General features: G+C 42.0%; 1 protein-coding gene across 1 annotated transcript; it reads right to left on the bottom strand.

Annotated features, from left to right (window-relative positions):
* Positions 1-113: 113 nt before the first annotated feature.
* On the bottom strand, positions 114-22,855 carry camk1db (calcium/calmodulin-dependent protein kinase 1Db). The gene is made up of 11 exons (XM_058646430.1): positions 22,290-22,855; positions 11,442-11,573; positions 10,069-10,143; positions 9,569-9,707; positions 9,222-9,348; positions 8,403-8,478; positions 7,058-7,170; positions 5,448-5,526; positions 4,767-4,854; positions 3,289-3,451; positions 114-2,418 (listed from the first exon to the last, which is right to left on the bottom strand). Exons 1-11 carry the CDS (start codon positions 22,382-22,384, stop codon positions 2,267-2,269), a joined length of 1,239 nt encoding a protein of 412 aa, XP_058502413.1. The 5' UTR covers positions 22,385-22,855; the 3' UTR covers positions 114-2,266.
* Between the last annotated feature and the right edge of the window lie 905 nt (positions 22,856-23,760).

Here is a 23,760-nt window from a genome sequence, read left to right as displayed (position 1 = left end):
AATTTGATGAAAATAAAATAGAGAGAGAGGCATGATGAACTTTACTCATAATCAGGTCAATAGAATTTATAGGTTAGAGACAATTTCGATTATTTCTCATTTCATGTTTAATCTGCTGTATATTTTTTATGATCAACTGATTAAATATTTGCTCTCTAACACCCAAAGTTTACAGAAGCAAAGAAAGTCAATTCAGTATTATTGTTTAGTGGATTTAAAGCTGTCATGTCTGAAAAGGTGGAACCGATGATTGTTAACAATACATTTAAAGGGTTATTCACAGGCAAAGAAATGCACTGAAATGCATAGTTTTCATAAATCATGGATTTACCCATGTTTGAGATCAGTTACAACCCATAAATGTCATCAGCAAGGGAAATAACAACAGGCCACAAAGGAGAACTATTTAAAGTATGTGGTTCCAGAAGCAGAATGACTGTAAATATGCTGTTTCCATTTAATATATATTAATCCAATTTGCAATGGCATTAGATAAATTGTAATTTAAATAATCTGAAAACATTTAGAATAACTTTATTTTCAGTCTCGGTCAAAAACAAAACAAAACAAAAAAAATACTAAAAAAATTACACATGCAAACAAGCCTCTTTTTTAATACATCAACTTCTACAAGTACAAACAACAGTTCAGTGACGATATGTATTACATGCACACTGAGGGACTTTAAATGCACCATATTCAGCTTTCTTTTCATGAGAAAAGGGAAACGGGGAAGACAAACAGATCCAGGTAAACTGTCGTTGTTGAGATTGTATTTACAGCAAATAGTGGTTCACTATTCAATATTTCATATGGTATACGGAGGGATTTAGCTTTTCTCTGTTCAGTGCAAGAGAGAGAGAGAGGGAAGGAGGGAGGGAGGGAGGGAGGGAGGGAGGGAGGGAGAGAGAAAAGAGGCTTTCTGCTAAATTCTACAGGCTGGTATGAAAGCACAGTGATTAAACACAGAGAGGCTGCCATTTCATGAGCAGAGACAGAGCAGGATATTTTACACTATACTCACTTCATGATTCCACAATTGGAGCGATTGTTGTTCAGGTACATTTACAATTTTAATTTAAATCCAAATCTGTAACCCAGTGCATTTCACGGGGATACAACGCGTTTAGAGTGATTGACGTGATCTCATATGTCAGTAATGTTGGATTTTTGCAAAGGGAATATTTGTCAAACACTCCCAATGATACATTAGCATAACATGCAGGACTTTACAGCTATATTTCAGCAGCAGTGTCTGACCTCTCTGAGAGGGGGTTTTTGGTCAGATTCACGTTAGACCACATCCCTGAGAAATGGTCACTAAAGCCACAACGTGTGTGTGCCCTCCTGTGGTCAAGGAGGATGTCACAGTCACAACAGAAGTAGTTAATCAAATCAAACGGCAAATACAAAGTAACACCTATAAGATACTGTGTCTTTATCCATCATGTTCAGTCCTGTTTAATAGCACATTTACACATTCCTCAAAGTGATAGTCTTGGAAAAAAGTCATAATATATTGTATAAGAAAATAAATAATCCGATAGATTAGTGCAATGCACCGGCATCCTCAGCGATCACGCTCTGTGACTAAAGCACTTTCTCCTGCTTGTGTCTCATCGTCTTCCACGAACTTTAAAGCAAAGACACACACACACACACACACACTGTCATACTGTCGGTGTCAAGACCCTGTGAGCCGTCGTAGCAAAATACCACAGCAAATCAAAAAAGAGCTCAAACAACCATGAAGTTCAGAGTGCAGATGATGTCACAATTAGTTACCACAACTTGAAAGCTTATACTTCACGTATCACTCCACGCTACAGTTCTAGGATATTTACACAAGGCAAACAGAAGAGCGTCCATGTCTCAGGACACTCAGTCACAAATGACAGCAGGTTCAACACACCGTTCCCCCCCCTTTTTTTTTTTTCTAGCGTGACACTTCCCGGAACCACCAGGTTGTCGGTCTGATCACGATCCCTCCTGAACATGGCTTCACACAATAACAACTTCTGTCTCTTCCGTGTCTCGATGTCTATATGCGACGACAGGAAGCGAGGCAGCAGGTTTCGACTTGCTTGGACCACGACAAACGGAGCCGAGCCAATGCTCCTTAAATTCCTCCCACGGGTTGTCAAAAAAGAAGAGAGGCTGCGGGATGGGCAAACCGGGCAAACGACCTTAAATCACGAGACCTGGGATGGTTTGATCCGTCTCAGAGCTCAGTGGTCTCCCAGCTCACCTCCCGCGGAACCTGGCGTCATTTAGTCCCCGTGTGGATGACGGTAACCGTGGAAGGTCGTGGCCGTGACGGCTCGGCCACCACGGAGGTCTCCTCACATATAGGGGCTGGAGCATCAGAGTCCTGATTGCACACTTTAACAGCAGACGGCAGAGGGGCTATGGGAGGACCTGTGGAACAGAATATGGGACACGTTGAAGTTTAAAGTACAACTGGTTCAACTCTTCATTAGATATATACCTCTTCAACTGCATGTTAACATAAATATCTAATAAGCCAATCACACGAGTTCAGAGACTTTTTGCATGACATGGTTGTTGGTCTGGTCTGGTCTACTGTTTACAGAGAATGATCCGGAACAAAAGAAAACATCCAGTGAGCGGCAGTTCTGTGGGCGAAAGAGTCTTTCTCTTCTGACCTCTAGCATCATAAAGGTCAGAAGAGAAACGTTTGAAATGATAGAAAGGTTCGAACAGTGACTCAAACAACCACTCGTTACGTAACGATGGTATGTAGAAGATAATTTATGAGCGCACATCACATGAAGCCGACGGGCTCCTGCCACTGTATTCAGTATTCTGTGTACCTAATAAATTGGCCAGTGAGTGTAGGTTTTAATTATTTCAAAAAAAGACACCTTAAAACAGCTAGTTTGCAAAACTAAGACCATTAGTTTCTCTTTAAGATGTAAATCTTTAAAACAATAATGTAAATAAATAAATAAGGCTCAATGATTGCTGAAAGCAGCAGGACGCTGCGGTTCCCAGCAAACGTTATTCAAATAACAATAAATGTTGAATGTTCCTGCGACTTAATTGATGCACATTTAGTCCAAAATGCAACTTTAATGATTTAGACTGCTAACTTAAACGGATTCATGATGAGTCATATCATTGTTTTACTTCTGCAATAAAATAGTTCAACAGTTGCCACTGAGCTAAATGGAGATGGGAGTATGGTGAACACAGCTCAGCTGAGTGCGGCACTAAAAGTTGGACGTGTGTGTGTGTGTGTGTGTGTGTGTCTGATGCGTCACTCACAGTCCTTCAGAGAGAGCGGGGCACAGTCCACAGACTGGCTCTTGGTCGGAGCTCGGCTTTGAGGATTGGACATTGAGTTGTTGCTGGAAATGCTGCTGCCAAAGCTGGTTCCCAGCTGCAAACGCCTCATGTGGCGGATTACAGCTGTCGCATTGAAGGCTTGCTGTGGAGGGAGAGAGGGAGAGAGAGAGAGAGAGAGAGAGAGAGGGAGGGAGAGAGAGAGAGAGAGAGCGAGCATAACACACAGGTGTGAAGTTAAACATGGAATCCTCCATGGTTTTGCAAGAACAAAGAAGAACACTTAGAATACTTTGCAAAACCAAAGCAACAAATACTGCGAAAAGAAAACCAGGAGTTCACTCTCTTTCTATTTCACTTATACGTGTTAGCAGGCACAAAGGCTGACGCCTCTGTGGTTGTATCACTGCACATGTGTGAGGCAGCTCAGTAGGTAGTTGTGTGTTATTTTGGACTTCCTTCATTCATCATCTACCACATATCCTCCGCATGAGGGGGTGCCAATCCCAGCTGACACAGGGCAAACAACCATTCACTCTCACACTCACACCTACGGTCAGTTTAGAGAGTTCAGTTAACCTCTGCATGTTCTTGGACTGTGGCAGAGGAAACCCACACACACGGGGAGAACCACACCCACTACACCAACAGTTCACAAGAACCTGTGAACTGTGAGAAACTCTACTTCACACGATTGAGATTATCAATAAAGTTCCTATGACAAGGAATAAACTGTGCATGACCGACTGAAAAAAAGACATGTTACAGCCAACAATGAGAGTTTATGTGCAGGACATCGCACAGGATCGATGTCTGTGATTGGCTGCACATGCAGGTGAGTGATAGGGAGGCAGATCTATAACACGGTTACTACGGTGATTACATTTATAGGAGGTCTTGACTACAAAACAACACGGGTAAGCGACTCTACAACAAGTTATTTGACTCAGACGGTAACGCTGTAATGTCTAGAGCTGAAACAATTAATCGATTAATCGATTACTTAATTAATCGACAACTGTTTTGATAATCGATTCATCGGTTTGAAGCTTTTTTCATGATTAAAACAAGATTTCCGATTGTTTAAGCTTCTTAAATGTGGATATTTTCTTCATTTCTATGCACTGGATAACAAAGAAATCATTAGAAGTTAATCCTTTTGGTTTGTGGACAAAACAAGACATTTGGGAACATCATCATTTTCCGATCAACATTTTTTGGTTTTCTGATATTTTATGGACCAAACATTTAATCGATGAATTAAGAAAACAATCGACAGATTAATCGATTACGGAAATAACAGTTGCAGCTCTAGTAATGTCACAAGGTTGTTTTGATCAAAGTCATCGCGTAATGTAATGAGCTCCTTTTAAAAGCCACACTCTCAAACACGGCTCGAGTTCGTTTGTGTAATGTTTGGTGTTCTCGTGTATTTATCATGTCGACCGTTCTGTACTCACCCTCCATTTGCTTTTGGCAAAGTTTTTCCGCATCTGTCGACTGACGGACTCGTGTATGTTCTTGCAGAGAGCCGTGTCTCCAGCAATCCTGCAAATCAAAGTCAAGTCCTTGTAGATCACGCAAATAAAAATCCACCTTGGCCCCAAATGATTCATAGTTTCTGTATCTGTAATAGGAATTCACACACAGTACGGTGGGGTAATGGTTGTTTTTTTTTTTCACTTTCTGCCACATTCATCATAATATCTCTGTCAGGAAACGCCATTTCTCACTTGTTAGTGGTATCAGAGGGACCACCTGCCCAGGACCCCAAACACACATTACTCACTAACAGACATATTCATAAAGGCTGCTTGAGCAGGAGACGGCAGCCCATGCCAACTGACTCCTTGTTAGCTCCAGCTAAGGCCTGGAAAGACATCTTAATTGTTCATTAAAGCTTCCACATTCTTCAAGGATCCTTCAGGAAGCTAAGCCACTTATTGGCAGCCATTAATTCAACAGATTTCTCTCCGGAGGGCTGGTTGGCGAGTTTGTGGCACGAAGCCATGGTGATATGGAGGTCCTGTTCTCTGTGACAAGTGCATGAGTCTGGCTGGCTGCGTCACACCAATATTTAATCACACTGAGATGTAAGGTTCCCTGTGATTATCTGGGGTGGGGGACAGTGTGTTTCTCACCAGGGATGCTCGAGAGCCTGGTCACATGTGAATCTCTTCTCTGGGTCCTTCTCCATTAGGCAGCTGATGAAGTCTTTGGCTGTGAAAGCAATCGAAAAGGTCAAGAGCGCATCCGGCTGAGAACATGTGTCATTCTCTGCTGCACTGAAAAATCTAATGCTTCATTTTACAGGTCTGCTTGTCTGAAAGTTCCTAAAACTAATTACAAAGACAGGAAACATCACTACATTTTGTTTGTTTTTTTGGTTCTTAAAAAGGTCCAGCGTGTAAGAATTAGAGACGTTTAATGGCGAGCGGTTTAGCGAACTACGGTGGCCCTCACATACCAGAAAGCATGCTGTTCTTCTACATTTGCACAGTGAGCTTGTGCCATTTGGGCTGCCGTATATTCATGAAGGCACAAGATGGTGGCCTGGATAAACGACTATTAAAATGAGATACGAGAGGCTTATTATAAAAACAGATTTTTATATAATACAAAATTACTTTCTACCAATTAACCCCTAAATTTCCACACTAGAACTGTAAAGTGGCTGAGAGCATGTGAAAAAGTAAAAGTCAAAACTCCGCAGTGAAGAATTATGAGAGTGAGAACAGTTTTTCTCTGTCCATCCTGGATAAAAGGCTCCCTCCTCTAATGCTCGACCAGAGGTTTCTTTAAAAGTTGTTTTTTTGAAGAGAGGGTGAAAACGGCCTATTTTTAAGAGGTTGTTTCATATTGCACGTACTCCAATCCCCAAATTTGTGATTTATAATATAACCCCCACCCTGTATAAATAAATGTATTTGACTTGGCTGAGCAGGAAGCAGGAAATGACATGTAAACTCTGAGTTCAACAGGAATTTCCATGAAATAACAGGGACAGAAAAAACTAGGAACTAGGGACATTTATCATTTGTTAGTTTCTGGACTACAAACATAACATTTGTTTAGGGTTTTTATCTTGATTGTAAAGGGACGGCACGACTCTGTAACACAGCAGCCAATTTAACAGGTTGCAGTAGTTAAAAAAAGGAAGTGAAATTTATTTAAATTTCAGGGTGCATGCTGGGTCACCGTCACTGTTTCTATAGAGCCACTATTTACATTTAAGCATTTAGGTGGATCCAAGTGTAGAAGGAGATAGTGCGGGGTAGGGGGTAGGGGATAGGGAGTAAGTTAAGTGCTAGGACAGAAGATGCTCTTTTGTGAATATTTGTAAAAAAAAAAGAAGAATAAAGTAGTAGATGTTTAGAAATGTGTTTGTCATATTGTACATCACAGTCATTTTACTTGCTTGATTTATAATCAACTTGATGAAGCAGATGAAGGTGAACCAGGATGTGATGTTAAAGGTGAGAGTGATTTGTACACAGCTGGCGTTAAAGCTCCCGAGTTTCCTCAGGAGGAACAGGCGTTGCTGTGCCTCCATGTACACTGCGTCACTGTGACGGGGGAATGACACGTGAGAGTCAATCTCCGTGCCGAGGTATTTAAAGGCCACTACATGCTCCACGTTTGGGCTAAAGCACGTCGAAAATGGCTGCTGTGCAAAGGGCGAACGGTTTCTTTGAATACACCGCCGACATCGACACAAACATACACAGTACATGTCCGTGTCGTAGCTCACCAGAGTCTGATATGTCATCCCAGTACGGCGCGTCAAACTCGTAGTCCGCCCTGAGAATCTGCTCAAACAGCTTTGAATCGTTCTCATCATAGAAGGGAGGGTAACCGCAAAGCCTGGGGAAAGAAAGGGATGGATGATTGCACAACAACAGTTTATGTGAGTGCTGTCATCCAGCTGGTGTGAGAAACTTCTAACCCAAATCTAAAAGGATTAGCTGTGGCCTAATCTCATACACGGGCAGTTTCATTTTTATATAGCATGCAAGGAGAGGTGATTCAGAGAGATTAGAGAGACGACATGAAGACTAAGAGGAAAAGAAATTAGTCCATTTTCATATGATACGGAAAAAAAAACATACATGCAAACTGTAGATTTGTTTTGTGTCTGATGATGAAACAGCATAAATGATTTCATCACCAGTGGGATTACATCATGTCTTCCACTAAATTACCTTAAAATAAATGAATGCAAACAAATGGACAGTGAGACCTGGGATTTCCTACTTTATTTGATTAGTTTGGCGTATTGTGTAACACTTTCAATATATATTGTGTGCGAGAGCAGATCAGGGCATCACTATAATCTTAAAAGATATAAAATGTCTTAACAGAGCAGATTAGATGATTGTCCCTCAAACTTGTGATGATTCCTTTATTCTTAATAAACCTTCATCCCTTCAAATTTTGAAGCAAACATCCACATGGAAACAAGCCACTTCAAAGCCATACCACAAAAATATCAAACATGTTTAACCCAACGCAAGTGCACTTTGCACTTTGCATTACCGTAATTAAGCGACGGAAAAATTCCAATGGTTTCCGAAAGCTGAGAAGTTGCATGTCAAAGCCAACATGAGGTTATTACGGTAATTTCTATCACCGCCGAATTAGCGTCTTTGTCACCAGAGAGGAGAGAGTTGGAATAGTTTTATATATATTTTATAATATTTTTTTGGCTCGTTGTTGGACATTGAGACAAAGACTCAAACAAATGTTATTTTAAATGTTATTCAAACTACAGGGTTTTTTCTGAAGACTTTTTGTTTTTCTTCATTTTAAATTGTTTAAAACCATTTTAACATGCAGTGAATTGTAAATTTACCTGCCAGATATTGAAAGTGATTCCGGAAAAAAGGGCAAAACACTTAGTCACAGGACCCTTTTTAAGGTTAAAATAAGCGAAAAAAGGTGTTAAAGGGTTAAGACACCTTCACACAGGAATTAACACATAATGTGTGAAGCTGCTTGTCAATCAAACCCCAGCTCTAAACCTCACACATCCATTCATGCGTTCTAAATTAAGATTCAGTTGGTGGCTGAATTCATATATGACATTAGTTACTCACAGAATATATGCGATGACCCCAATAGACCAGCAGTCCACAGCTTTACTGTATGGCTTCTGAGCTAAAACCTCGGGAGCTGCAACACAGAAATATTATCGTTAATATAAACAAAATGTCTGATACATTGATTAAGTTCACTATGTGTGTCTCAGTATAGCAGTGTTTGAATCCTATGAGCCTGGCAACGTCCCTGCACTGCACACAGGAAGTGATTTTATTTTCATTCTTTTGCATTTATCCTTGATTTAGCCAGGGAGGTCCCATTGAGATACAAGATCTCGTCTTCCAGGGAATCCCGGTCAAGATAGCGGCAGAACAGAATAGAAGAGCTAAACGGAGGTCATTAAAAGAGACATTTGTTTTATGTCAACACAGACGGAGGCAACAGCAACAGGAGGCTAGTAAAGAGAGACGGCTGCAAAATGAGGTAGGACTACTACAACTGAAAAAGCTAAAATAAAAAACGAAAAGTGAAGTGAAAAAAACCCAGTTGTTTGGCAAATAAATACTTCCTTCCCCCCACCCGCCCGCGCTCTGCTGCTGTATACACACAAACGCTCCCTCAGAGGCAGGAATCACTAAAGGTTAAACACTGCAGCTTAAACAGTCAAAGAAACTAATACTGATGGAGAGAAAATGCCATCAGAGCTTGTTCCATGCACTTTGGCACAGAAACTGGAGAACAACGGGAACGCTTGGTGCAGCAGATGGCTAAGGTTAACCTGTGGCACTTAGACCGGCTCATGTTTTGCCAACTGCAGCGTCTAATGATCTCCGAGCAAGTTTCCACCACAGCGAGAGCTCAGAGGGAATTCTCACCCACGTATCCCGGAGTCCCGCAGGCGGTGGCCATCACGTCTCCTGTTCCCTCCATCTTTGAGAGGCCAAAGTCACTGATCATGATCTTTGAGTCATCATGGGGACTGAAGTACAGCAGGTTCTCGGGCTGAACAGAGAAGGAAAGGGTGTAATTATTCCAGGTCGAGTAATTTCAAATCACACACACGTCAGAAGTGGGTGAATCACACTGACAGCTCATGTAGTTCCCACACACCGGGTTATATACTGTAGCAGGGACTTTCCCTTTCTCTTCATGACTCAAGACTTCTCCCCAGCAGTACATTTAGAACTCTTCAAACGACTATGAATATGAAATGCTCGTCTACCTTCAGGTCTCTGTGCACTATGCCCATGGAGTGCAGATAGTTGACTGCGTCCAAAACCTGCCGAATGAGTCGACTGGCATCCATCTCTGTGTAGAAGCCCTTTTCCACGATGCGGTCAAACAGTTCACCTCCAGACACCCTGGCAACACAACGCAGCACATGTCCACGACAATTAAATCCTTTAGTTAAGGAGCACTTATCCTCATGGTGCTTTACAAACTTTACAAGCTCTTTAAAAAGGGCAGACGTAAGGTGGATCAGAACAAGGAATAAGAAAATATCATAACATGTTTTTCTGTGTGTGTGTGTGCGCACATACATTTAAAAAACAGTTTGAAAAAAATGAATGAATAAAAACACACGCACATACAGTAAAATGTGACATTAGAGATGCTGATTCCAGCAGAAACACAGCAGATTATCAAATCGACAAACTAGAAGAGAGACAAGGAGTGGATGTAAACAAACAAACACACACAGTGGTGGGCGTATGTACTTACAGCTGCATTATAAGGTACAGGTGGTTTGAGCTCTCATAGATGTCCTCCAGTGCCACAATGTTCTCATGCTTTATCCTGGAGGAGACAGCAGAGAAAATGTACTCATTCATTCATTCATTCATTTCACCACAGGACACTAATGAAGTGCACTTAGCCCTTTATTTTATTAAATATGGCCCCTCCAAATGAAAACAGCTTTTTCTTTGCTTCCCATGGCAGCACATTAACACATATTTACATTTAATGTGTGTTTGTTTATCATGTCATGTTTGTTAAAAAAAAAAAAATCATCCTTGTTATCATGTGGGAAAAAAAACCTTTTGTGTGTGTGTGTGTGTGTGTGTGTGTGTGTGGGGGGGGGGGGGGTGCGATTCTTAGAGGATGCTTATCAATGAGTCATGGAGCGGCAACCCCCGTCAGCAGGAGCACCTGAAGAAAATAATAAAGGATGGATCACGATGCCGCGAGTCTGTGTCCAGGCAACCGAGCAACAAGGTTTTAGGAGGGACAAAAACAGCCTCTGGAACGAGATATGCAGATGACGGAGCATATTCAGTGGGGCAGGTGGGTGTAAAAGAAAAGGAGGGGGTGGTAGATGTGGAGGTGGGGAGACTCTTTACTTCCTCTCTCAGTGCAAAATAAAAAATGTTGTTGCGGTTTCAAGGCTGTTTAAACAGCACGTACAAGTATGAATAGAGAGAGAGAGAGCGAGAGAGGGAGAGTGGGGGGGGGGGAGAAAGAAAAGAAGTCAAAGGATAGCAACTGTAGCCAGGCAACTACACCCAACAACGGGTGTGCTCCCTTCAATAATGACTGATATTTGAGCTTCTCTGTGGAATTACCCATCAGACCCTGGAGGTGGGTGGATGGAGTGTCACCTGGTGTCAGCGCAGTTCTGTCATACGCTGTGGTGTACGTGTGTGCGAGTGTGTGAGCGCGGAAGAACCAAAGAATGGTGGAGAGAGGAGATTTGACAAGAAAAGGCAATCAGGCCTGACAATGGCTGCGTTCAGATCGGAGATAGAGTTGTGCAGACACAGAAATGAGGTTGTTCATTCTGATTTTCCAATCAGATCGGTGTCACTTCCGTATGTGGTCCTAAATCAGAGATACTATATCTGATATGTGAATGACAACAGCCACATCAGAATCCACGAGGCACTGGAGGAGAGTGTCGTTCTCAAGAACTAAGTCTCACCCACAAATGTGTTGTTTTCTGTTGTTGTTAATGCAGTCGCGTTCGGATGGAAGACACTTTTTATTTAAGGTTGTGAAAAGTCAAATCTGATCTGTATAGAATCCGACTTCAACGCGGCTGGCGAGAGCCAAGATGGAGGAGAGATGATAGTCAAATCAAGCCAGGTGGCACTTACTTCCTCAGAACAGCGATTTCATTTTCGATGCTCATCTCCTTCCCCTTCAGTGCCTTTTTTGGGATGCACTTGATTGCGACCATCTTCCCCACGGCCTTCTCCCGCGCCATCACCACCTCAGAAAACGCGCCACTGCCAGAGAGAAGAAGAAGAAGAAGAAGAAGAAGAAGAAGAAGAAGAAGAAGAGGAGACATGTTAGCCCTGCTTCATATGCACTTGGGCAATATTGACAAAGAAAATCTATGGCTAGTGAGCACACAGAGGGCACTCAGAGGCCAACAAGCCAGAGTACACAAACAGCATATTGAGAACATTTACTGAGAACTGGCAAAGTCCTTGACTGTGGCCAGCAGCCGTCTGTGCTGGCTTACGCTTGGTGCTCATATGCTGCCAAAAGCATGGCAAACACTTTTAAAACACCCATTTAGATGGACAGATAGTGTGTCTTCCTCAGCCATCTGTCTCCATACTCAAGAGCCTTTAAAACAAATACTGAATTAAGGGAATATTTGCTCAAGCAATCAGTGTCTGTTGCTATGATACCACATTCAGGCCACTTTCATAATTCTTGCTGAGCATGCAGCGTGATTGCTTTCCCCCCCCCTTTTTTTGTTTTGTTTTCATAACACACCTTCACAGGCATCTTTAACTTCCAGGTGTCCTCAGTCAGGAGACCTTGATGTCAACATCTTAAAATGACTGAATATTTGATCCACTCTGGGTGATGCTTACTGGACCAAAGTCCAATATCGTCTAAAAGACTCAATCACTCCTTCACTATTACTGATAAACTGATGCAAAATATGTGTGGACAAAACAGAGGCTCTCTGAAGTACTGTGCTTCTATTCCAGGTGACACATTTCTGACACACATATAAAGTCATTTAACAGAACATTTCACATAATGCCCTTGATATAAATATCTAAAACTTAACTTTAGTCAGCGCCTCTCACTTCACTAAATCCCACCGTTGCTATCAACACTAATCCACGCTAATCCCTCACTCCACCATCACACAACATGGGGGGGGAGGGTCAATCAGAGCCACATTATAAACGCGCACTGTGCACGACACACTACCTGATCACAGAGCCCGGGGGCAACAAGGTGCAGCAGACACATAAGGGGCTTGAAGCGAACGCCCCTCTGACTTTGACCTTAATCTGATAGGTGGGACAATAAGTAAAGGCAGGGGCTTGTGTAAGGGAGTCAGTGCAGTGTATTTACACACACACACACACACACACACACTTACCTCTCTATAGCTGTGAGGGCTTTCATTAACACAATACATTCACTAGCCCCGAAACCTGGTTCCCTGACCGTGACCCTATGACACAGCTCATGAAAGTTGCAAACATGTCCTCACAATCTCAAAATGTGGGTGGGTTTAATTCAAAATGTGTCCTTGCAGTCTCATAAAGACACGCACACACACGCACACACACGCACACACACAGCTGTTGCCGTGAGGACAATGAGCATCATTTCTATTCAGAGCATGTGACCGACTTCCACAGCTGGACGGACATTTACAAAAACAAATTCCTCCACCAGCATGTTGAGCTTCTTTCTTTTCTTTCTCTCTCTCTCTCTCTCTTCTCAGAGCACGCTTTCTGCTCTCTGCAGCACGAGCCACACGGTGATAAAAAAAACCAAAAAAAACAAACCACAGCAAACCTGTGAAGTGACAGAGCGGTCTGTCAGAGCTCCATTTGTGTCACCATGCTCTCCACATTGACGAGCAGCAACATCATTTCCTGTGAGTGACAACATGACACATCCCAACCCTGTGACTTCCCTTTGCTCTGTCAAGTGCAGGAGACGCGATGACAAACGGCACCCGAAGCTCTCGGAGCATTCAATCCAGTAACTCATAATTTACCGGGGGGGGGGGGGAGTGTGATGTGTGATAGAGACTCACATATGGAGAAGTTACACTGCACACCTGCTGTATCTGCACACACACCAGACACTCAAAAGAAAAGATGTTGCCACAATTTAGATCTTTTCTTTGTCTCAGTGAATGAACCTTTCATTCCTATTTTTAGATTTTGGATAGATGCGATGGGTCCTTTGTTAGTTCCTCTAATAATTTCACAGACTCTACAATGATCAGTTTTTCTGTGGTCGATGCAGATCTTTTGTTCTCAGTGCAGCCAATGTCTGACATATGAGGCAGTGCATTGCCCGGTCTGACCAACGGCCTCTTTCTGTGTGGATTTTGCATGCTCTGCCTGTGTGTGTGTGTGTGGGTTTTCTTCAGGTTTCCTCTGGTTTTTCTCATGCTGAGGTTAAATGGACCGTAGGTGAGTGTGTGAGTGAATGGTTGTTCATCTGTCTGTATGTTGGGCTGGCAAACTGTCCAGGGTGTACCCTGCCTTTAGCCCTGTGTCAGCTGGGAGTGACTCCAGCTCCCTGCGACCCTCATGTGGAGCACAAAGCGGGAGAAAATGAATTGATTAGAGCTGCAACTAGCGATTATTTTCATAATCGATTAATCTGTCGATTATTTTCTCAATTAATCGATTAATCGTTCAGTCCATAAAATATCAGAAAACCTTAAAAAATGTTGATCGGTGTTCGTCAAACCTGGAAATGATGATGTTCTCAAATGTCTTGTTTTGTCCACAAACCAAAATGATTCACTTAATGACTTCTTTGTTTTCCAGAGCAAAGAAATGAAGAAAATACTCACATTTAAGAAGCTTAAACAATCAGAAATCTTGTTTTAATCATGAAAAAAGCTTCAAACCGATTAATTGATTATCAAAATAGTTGTCGATTAGTTTAGTAATCGATTAATAATAATTAATAATAATTGATTAATCGATTAATTGTTTCAGCTTTGATGAAATAACAGTTCATCAAAAAATTTAACTTAATAAAATAACTTTTTTGTTGTTGTGCACTAAGCTCCACTTTAGTTTCTGTCTCCTGTAGCATAAATAAAATCATGGTCTGTTGAGGTGCAACAAAAAAAAAATATCCACTTCATCTTCTAGTGCACTTAATTCATCTGTGGAGTAATCCTTGCCGTGATGTGGGGCAACACGATGTGACGAGAGAAAGCTTCACCTGAATTGGACCCTGTATTGAAGCACGTCTCGTTCTATTACACAAGGTTAACATGATTGTGTTGCTGCAAAACGCACCCGGTGTCCCAGACTGCACCACAGATTCAGCACGCTGACTCACATGACTGAATAAATAACAATACTAATGATTATTATTATTATTATGATGATGACATGAAGCATAGAGCTCCACAGCTCCTCGGCTGAGTGCGTGCTGGTCTGCAGTTACACACCACCACACTGACTCATGTGAAATGTGAATGTGGGCTGCTCTCTGTGTGAAAACAGGGACCGACGCAGCAGATGCAAAGAGAGACCTTGTGCCACATAATCATCCACAAAACTTTTTTCCGGGTTTTAGACCTCAGCTGCTCATCGTTGCGCGACTATGAAAATGAAATGCAGTGGACTCACAGTGTAGGAAGTGGGCGTGGGGGTTTCAGGGACCGAGGCTGGCTTATTGACATTCAAAAGGCGGTGCGCGTATTGCGTTGCTGCTGAGTAATCACACTGAATCATCTCGAGTAAGATGCAAAACCGCAGCTTGTTACACAACATGCAGGTGGAGCCACTGCCAGTTTCACCTACTGAGCTCACAAAGACACAATGTAAAAAAAAACACACATTCAGTCCTAAGTATGACCATAGACCGCGTATTAAAAAAGTGGTCGTCATCTTACAGTTTGCACGCTGAATCCAAGCAGGAAGTTACAGTTGTTTCTCTATTGGAATGGAAGTCTATGGGGAAATGAGCAAACCTTCTCACTTGATCGACAAGTAAACATTTCCTAATCTTTAGTTTCAGGTCTTCTTCAAAAACACAATGTCAATTTTGTAAATGATGTTCCCATTTGGAGGCGATAATATGACAATAAAACATGGCACGTATGAGTGGACACTGTGTGATGTCTAATGCAGGGGTGTCCCAGTGGCCAATGGTCTCTTTAGATGCTTTTTTTAAACGGTTAAAGTTACATGCAAACTCACCGTTTTATAATAACGTCATTCTCATTGTCACAATTATCATTTTTAAATGGTACTGTAACCAAATCCAAGCCACGCAAACAATTAATCGATTATTAATCGATTACTAAATGAATCGACAGCTATTTTGATAATTGATTAATCGGTTCAAAGCTTTTTTCATGATTAAAACAAGATTTCCGATTGTTTAAGCTTCTTATATGTGAGTATTTTCTTCATCCTTTTCTCTGGATAACAAAGAAATCATTCAAAGTTAATCATTTGGTTTGTGGACAAAACAAGAATACATCATCATTTCCAGGTTTGACGAACACCGATCAACATTTTTTAAGGTTTTCTGATATTTTATGCACCAAAGCAACAGATTAATCGATCATGAAAATACATCATAATACATCATAAAACTGAAGCTACAGGCTGTACAAAATCTGACTGTGGGCTGCACTTTGGACATGCCCGGTCTAATGGTTGTGTGTGTGGTTGCAAGGAACCAAGTTTGTGAAATTCCCGCTTCAAAACACTGTAATATGTCCATAAAATTGCAAATCTTGAGGCTTCGCACTGGCAGTTTGTTTTGCAACAGGAAGACCACGTCCACTTTGTGACGAAAAAATGAATAAAATGATGGTGGATCTAATGTGGTCGTAAATCTGGTGTAAAAATAAAGTGCAAATAGGTAGATACCAGATAATTTGATATAGCAGCACGCATGTCACGTTAACACTCATTTACACATTTTAGTTACACATTCAGTCATAAAAGTTGTACTGGCAGCAGATCTTTTGCAATTACACAAACACGTTTTTCTTCTTTTTTTAAAGCAGACTCTGCAGCACCATCTGCTCGGCGGAGATATGCTACTCTGTCTGCACAGAGTTTTTTTTAACCTCGACTGTCAGCAGGACCTTTTTCAGATTAAACGCATGAATCATCATCAACATCCTAACAGTTGCGCCCCAAGTTTGTTCCTTGGGTTTCGTTCATTTTTCTGTCTCGTTTTTTTTTTTAGAAGTCAAACTATCACGACCCAGTTCACAGTATAAATAATGACCAAACCAAATGACTGCCATTTCAGTAAGACCTACGAACAGACATTTCTCATATATTGCATTGAATAATAAGGTGGCTTATTTAAACAACAGTACTCACAAAATGTGCTGGTTCTCACATCTAACTAAAACAAACTGTGTATTCTTCATTTTACCGACGCCATCTCAGGCTACAGGAAATTATACAATTTCAATAAAGAATTCATAATTTATAGGCCAAACAATCAACTCTAGAAGATGAGTGGCACACTGACATGCATTCAATTTAACTCAATCTGCATTAGTTACCATAAACTAATGAATTACCACTATATCATGTTACTCAAGTACATTTTAATTATCTGAAAATGTACTAATATTACTTATCAACCTGTCTTTCCACATTTAATGTCATTGTGGTTATGGTCTCCAGCTTTGTCCCCTTAGACACAGGTTAGGAGGTGAGATTATTGAATTTATAATAACACCAACACACACCAGATCCAAGGCTACTTTCCAGGGATACGCACTCTGTGTTTACTAGACTGTCAATCAACGGAAAAACACGAGCAAGATGGTGAGTTCACAAGTGGGTAAGAGCAGCTGCCAAATAAACAGACAAAAATCATCCAACACACCAAAAAACATTTGGCAGAAATGCGACTGGAGTCACGGAGCAACGTGAATTATTCCAATAAGGGTGATGACGGCCTCGTCAACACTCTGTCTGCGGTGGATTTCTCAGAAAGAGGGGACATGAATACAAATGACAACACACAGCACACTCTGTGTCGTCTGAATTATTCAACTTTTCATCATTACAGTGAACGACAGTCCTCCCACAGTGAACGGAGCGCGTGGACAGTGGTGGTGGTGGAGAGTGGCAGGTAGTGTCTTCTTCAAAGTGTGCAACCAATGGCTCACACCATCCCAGTTGCCTAGCTGCCATTTCCACAGCTTCAGGCTGCTTTCAAGAACCCCAATATATTTTCTACACACAAGCTGTGCGCTCAGTCGATGATCAATGCAGGAAGGCAGCGGCGGACACGCGCCAGGGTCAGTTTAACAATGGCTGTACGATCGAGGCCTCTTGATTCCTTCTTTAACATCTCAGTCAGAGTTGGCAGACACAATGATAAAACAAAAGTGACACGAATGAGCGAGCTACAGCTGCAGCTGACGGATGATGATTTTAGCACTTTAATCTCAACATTTAGGGATTACAGAAATACATGTAAAAGCTTCTACTGCTAAATGAACGGCTGCTTTACTTAGTCACCAAGTAAGTCGGACCCATAATTAATTTAGACTACCCTTTTTAATGGATGGCCTCGTATTATTTACCATCTAGCACAAACTTCCATTCTTTATAACGATCCCTTCATTGACTTTAATAAAATGTCTATCATTTGAATGTTTACATTAACAAATGATTACATGGTTGGTTCAGTATCAGAACATTTCTAAATGACTGTAAACACATCTTTGGCATTTTGGTTCTTTGTGGTTCTTTATTGGCTACTATAAACTGTGATGACCATATATCACTGTCCCACTTCACACCAAAAATGAGACAAATAGGCACAAAGGTGGCTCAAAAACACTTTTCTTTCTGCCCGACACCAATGCCGCTACTTTGAGTATCGATACAACACCAATATTTAACATCTTTTGAACAACCAAGCTGTTATAAACACACTGTCCTGATGCATTTACCACCTATTCTGCAGCCCACAGGCTGTGCTCACTGAGGCAATTATGTGAAATTCAGGCGTTTGGAACATACTGTATGAGATGACTACATTTCATATGTTCATATTTCTTCTTTTTTCAAACGTCTGATCCAGTGATTTGGACCAGTATCATGTCATCTCAGCACCTTCTCCTTCATGTATCTATCTGACTTAATATATCACTATAAAGAAAGACACAGAGTTGAATTAGTGCATCCAAGCACAAAATAGCACAAGACAAACATTAAGTCTGTGTTATGCTGCACATTTACAACACTGTGCCCCCCCTGAAGACAGTTGTGGTCAGGTGACTTAATTTGCTTCCAAGTATCAGCAGCTTACAGGTCTGAAATTAGCAACGAGCAGCCGAGTTGGCGGCGAGGAAGGGCTTCAGTGATGAAGATCTCATTAGCGTACAACATCTGAAGCAAGAACACCAGGGGAGGACGTGTGGTCAGAGGCTTTCTGCTCACAAACTCCTCTGATTATCTGATCAATCATCACATTCACACACTGACTGTTTGCCTGCTGCTGCTGCTGCTGCTGCTTGGGTCCTTTCTTAACCTTTCTTAATTGCAAACTTTGGTCTTGCTAATTTGCTTTTAAATGAACCCATTTTAATGTTTCAATTTCAATGTTCACCATTTTTAACGGCTCTAACTTGAACAACTGTGCCACGCACTACGAAATAAACCGTCCAAGATTTGTAAGCGATGATGTGTGCAGCATTTATGAATTTATCATTAAGTGTATAATGAAACACACGATGTGTAATTTCTGTTGATCATGTGGAATCATGGGAACCGTTGTCTGGGGAGAGCCTTGGCAAAAGAACGCACGAAAAATGATAAGTAGTCGTCATCAATTAGTGATAATTAAACACGATAAAATGCAAAAACAAAGACAACACACTGGCTGTCTAGTAGAACCAAATATTTCCTTCCTCACTCTGATGTTTCACAGGTAACCGAAAGTCAGACGGCTAGCGCTGTGAAATACACGGTATAAAGGAAAGTATGTAGGAGAGTTGAGTGTTCATGTTGGTACTGTCTCTGTGATCATTTTGCAATTGAGGATAAAGTTGAGGACATCTTTAAACGGCAACCAAAACGCAACGGTTTGTTATGTTGAAGATGTAAATGGATTCCTATGGTTTTTTAAGGGCACCACTCTAAAAACATAAATTTATATTGTAATGCAGAAATGTTATCTATTATATCTTTAGAGCCTCAGTTAGACTGTGAGGTCATTTACATGAAAAGAGATAAACTATATTTTATAAAACAAACTAATCTTAAGTTAGTTACACAAAACTTCCTGGGCAAATTATACAGAGCAGATCTATGAACACTAGGTGTGGGAATCACAGGGTACCTCTCGATATGATACCAACTACATGGTCCACGATACCAATAATATCACGATACAACGATTCAGTGATTATCAATATGTTGCAAGACAATCATACGGCGACACATCACGATATCTGTCTCACTGAAGAAAACAAAACGTCTGCGAAAAGTTAAAAGTGCAGGATTTCTCTATTTAGTCACAACATGGAGAACAAAGTCTATGTATTGTACATGGATGGAGCATCTCTTAACGTAGCTTTCTCCGCCATTATCCCGCTGTAAACTCCCTCTTCTTCAGACAGGTAACTCTCAGTTTCCCTTCATCCTTTTGAGCAGCAATGAAGGAGGGGATGTCTCCTATAAGACACTGATGGGGAAACCTGATAAGGAATGTACAATTGAAAGTAAGCACAGGAGAAGGAGGAGGAGGAGGAGGAGGAGGATAATCTAGGTCTCTTCCTCTGACCCACAGTCCTTCCTCATCCATTTTTAATCCTCAGGTAAAGCTGCAGGGTTGCTAGGCTTTTCTGCCCTGTGTGACCTGTTTTGGACCCCACAACAGACACTCCCTGATTAAGACACAGCAGAGCTAGTCAAATGGGATGAGAACACAACAGAGGAACAGTGTCCAACTGGCCTGGAGATGTGTGCTGCGTTGCGGGTATTGAGGGATGTGTGTTCCTCCTACCTGCCTGTTGTGTGGACAGTAAATCACTAGGATTTACTGGTGTTATTCACTGGCCTCTCACACATAAATTAAGGCCTTGGGGAAATCAGAACTGGCTCAAGGTAGGAATGTCAGACTGTTTAGCAGAACAACTGAAGTGTTGAGTGCACTTCATGAATCACCAATCTGTTCTTTCATGATGCTGCCGTTCAGGAAAAACTAGCCGAGCAGGCTGAGGTTTGACAAAACCATTAGAAACCAAAACCATTAAAGACAAGAGCGTGCACATCGTACAACAGCAAATCACGACGAGCGTTTGTTTGTTTTGAAATGCTTGTGATTCCATCCTTTTCCAGATTATCTGCAGAATCGCAGTGACTGCAGGACTTATTTGGCATGGCCTTCCACTTTCTGAGGCCAAATTATTTAAAAGCAGTTCCCGAGGGAGACACGGCCTTCCCCGACTCCCCAGCACAAACATCACCACATCACTGCTCAGTCAGTGGAGGAGGGGCAAGACTTCAGGGGACAACAACCAGAGGGAAAACCACAAACACTCTTTAAACGTGTGGTAGAACCTGAGAGCCATTTCTGTCTCACATGCTTGATCATGTCATGTCAGTTTGCTTTAGCAGACTAGAGAGCTCAACTCAGGAGAATACTTTTTTTATCCTGTGTGTGCAAGGCCCTGGACCAAAGATGTCCCTGAAGACTTAAAGAGTGAGTCCAATGAAACTGCTGAAGCTGAAGAACAGTTCTAAAAATGTCCTCATACAACACAGTGTTAACTGTACACACACGCTTGCGTTTACATGCATGTTAACAGTCTGATTTTAGTCGGACTAAGACAATAATTCAGTTTTCTTAATGTCATGTAAACACATTAGTCCGCCTGACTCCTATCCCTAAGGACTGTGTCTCTCTATAAGCTAGAGCGTATTGAATCAGTTTCCTGTTGACCTTTACGTGACAGAAAAACAGACGTGGATCGTGCTGTGGTTCTGTATGTTTCGTACCTGCTGTACATGTTAATCGTGATACAAATCAGACGGAGCATGGATTGCTGCGTGGTTGCTGCGTTGTCCAAAGAAAGACGCTGCCGCCACCATATGATTTGCGGTCGGGCTGAACAATTTTAAATAAATATCTAATTGCGATCATTTTTGACAGGAATTGCGATAGCGATATCAGAGGGAATGGTCATGTTGACACGATTATTCTCATTTGCATTCGAAAAACAGATTTAAAATGATTACTGTGTGATGTTTGTGCAGATCCGTGAGAAACAAACATGTTATCTTCAGTACAACAGTACTGCATCTTATAAGTCATCTCCTTCTACTTCCGGGTCAAAGACCGGGCAGGGAATTTTGGTGCTATCTGACTCCAGTCTGACTAAGTGTATACTGTACATGCAGGAGTAATCGGACTATGAATCACACATATTATCCAGGTATGTTAGTCTGACTAAGACTAGCTCGGTTTTAGTCGGACTAACATGTTTACACGACATTAAGACCAAATTATTGTCATAGTCTTTAACATGCATTATTTTGACTAATATAAGTGAACTACTCAACAAAATATATAACATTTGTCTCATCTTTTGTTATCTTTTAACGCAGAGCTGTTACATACTGTATCTTTAAATGAGACAGTGCGATAACATCGTGTATATTTGTTGTTATGTGTGTGGCTGCTTTGCTGCTGCAGTAGTTTCTGAATGAACTGAAACATAATGAGAGGCGTCCACCCTCACACATGAGGCGTGTACAACCCACTGATGATGGTTCTGAGCATTTCAAGTTGAACCACCCGGTTCTCTCCGTCTGTCGAGCTACTAAAACAAATATTCAACAGCTGTCTGTCAGTCAGTCAGTCAGTGTGCTCCTCTCGTTTCCGTTAAACGCTACAATGTGGCGCTAATTGTGCACAACAGCCTAAAAGACAAAGTTTCTCGTCGCCCGCCGAGGCTTCAGCTGCAGCTGCGGCGTCTCGTTACTCACGTGCCAAGGACTTCCTTGAAGTCAAATATCTTCTTGATATCATCGACGTGCTTTTTCCACGAACCCTCGCCGGACTCGCCGTTTTCTTTCGCCATTGTGGAGGGTTAAGGGGAAGAGGAGAAGAACGGGGAGAGACGCTGCTGCTGCTGCTGCCGCCGCCGCTGGTGGTGGTGGTGGAGGAGGAGGAGGTGGTCAACACAGCCTCATCCAGTCAGAAAAAAAAAGAAAGATAAGAAAAAAAAAATGAAAAGAAAAGTAGTGCACTTCTGTGTTTCACCCAAATGCTTCCTGGCTCTCTGTGAGACACTGTTGCTTCGTCAGTTCATTGCAGACAGGAGATAATGTTCAACCAGCGGAGGTTATTTGACTAATCTGTTTGACGTAGCGGATCCCGAGCCTGAGCTTCCCCACTGTTCACATCACTGTGACGGGGAGACACTCACACTCTCCTCCTCCTCCAGGTCCTCCCCCTCCTCCTCCTCCTCCTCCAGCCGGGCGGGACTCAGTCATGTGCCGAGCGGCTCTGCGGTGATCTGGGGTCGAGCCACCTGCAGCAGCAGCAGCAGTGAGAGCAGCGGCAGCAGCAGGAGGAAGACGACACTTAACAGTCGCATCCGACTCGTAGCGACCGGCCTGTGTCGGTGGTGACAGCAGTAAATGAGGAGTGAAAGGTTGCTGCCCACGTCTGTCTGCCTGCCTGCCTGCCTGTCTGTCTGTCTATCTGACAGTGTGCACACAATGAACGATTGAAGTGTTCGCATTGCACCAAAACCACCAAAAACAACAAACTCTGTGTCTCTGCTGAGACCACACAGTCACGTCACACCAGGTCTGCTCTCTGAGGAAATGTTTTCATTTTGACACACGTTGACATTTAAAAGCAGGGGCGTAGCTGGGAGTTATGGGGGTTCATGTGGGCTGCAGTAGGTGAGCCTCAAACTTCAATAAGCTTGGGGTCACTGAGCGTCTTAAGTCATTGGAACTATAGTCCAACTTTCTTTTTTTTGGGGGGGGGCACATGTTTAGTAGATGTGAGCTTAATACTATATAACAATATTCCACAATATCTGTGATGATATGTCACAGAATTGGGATATGGTATAATTCACATAAAATTGATTGGAGGGCCGCAAGTTTGAGGCCTCTGCTGTGTTCTATGGCTACTGTCCACTCTGCGTCAGCATGTTCAAGAACCTGAATACCAATAAGTTTAAAAACACTGCTGTTGTAAAACTTTTTGTCCGTCAGGCAGAAACTTAGACCATTAAAAACAGTGAAACAGTAACTCGTATAACTTCCTGACTGGTTCTTTCCTTATCAGTCACTACTTAACTGTGAACAAAAATGAACAATTTCACACCAGAGCTGTTAGGTCTGCTTCAAACGGACCAGAGTTTGTTTCCTCGGGTAGTTTGAGCAGGCGTAAAAAAAGCTCTTCCGAACTCTGGTACGGACCAAACAAGCGGACTCT

Source organism: Solea solea, chromosome 12 (genome assembly GCF_958295425.1).
Source record: "Solea solea chromosome 12, fSolSol10.1, whole genome shotgun sequence".
NCBI classification, from domain to species: Eukaryota; Metazoa; Chordata; class Actinopteri; order Pleuronectiformes; family Soleidae; genus Solea; species Solea solea.
The sequence above is the reverse complement of the archived record's forward strand: the minus strand, read 5'-3'. Positions and strand labels throughout refer to the sequence as shown.

Bases quoted from the DNA above. Each gene is read 5' to 3' on its own strand.
- camk1db (XM_058646430.1), bottom strand. From the start codon at position 22,384: ATGGCGAAAGAAAACGGCGAGTCCGGCGAGGGTTCGTGGAAAAAGCAC. The intron at 4,855-5,447 runs GTGAGAAACACA...TTTGATTTGCAG, and splicing joins CAGGCTCTCGAGCATCCCTG to GATTGCTGGAGACACGGCTC. The intron at 2,419-3,288 runs GTGAGTGACGCA...TCTGTTCCACAG, and splicing joins CCCGCTCTCTCTGAAGGACT to GTCCTCCCATAGCCCCTCTG.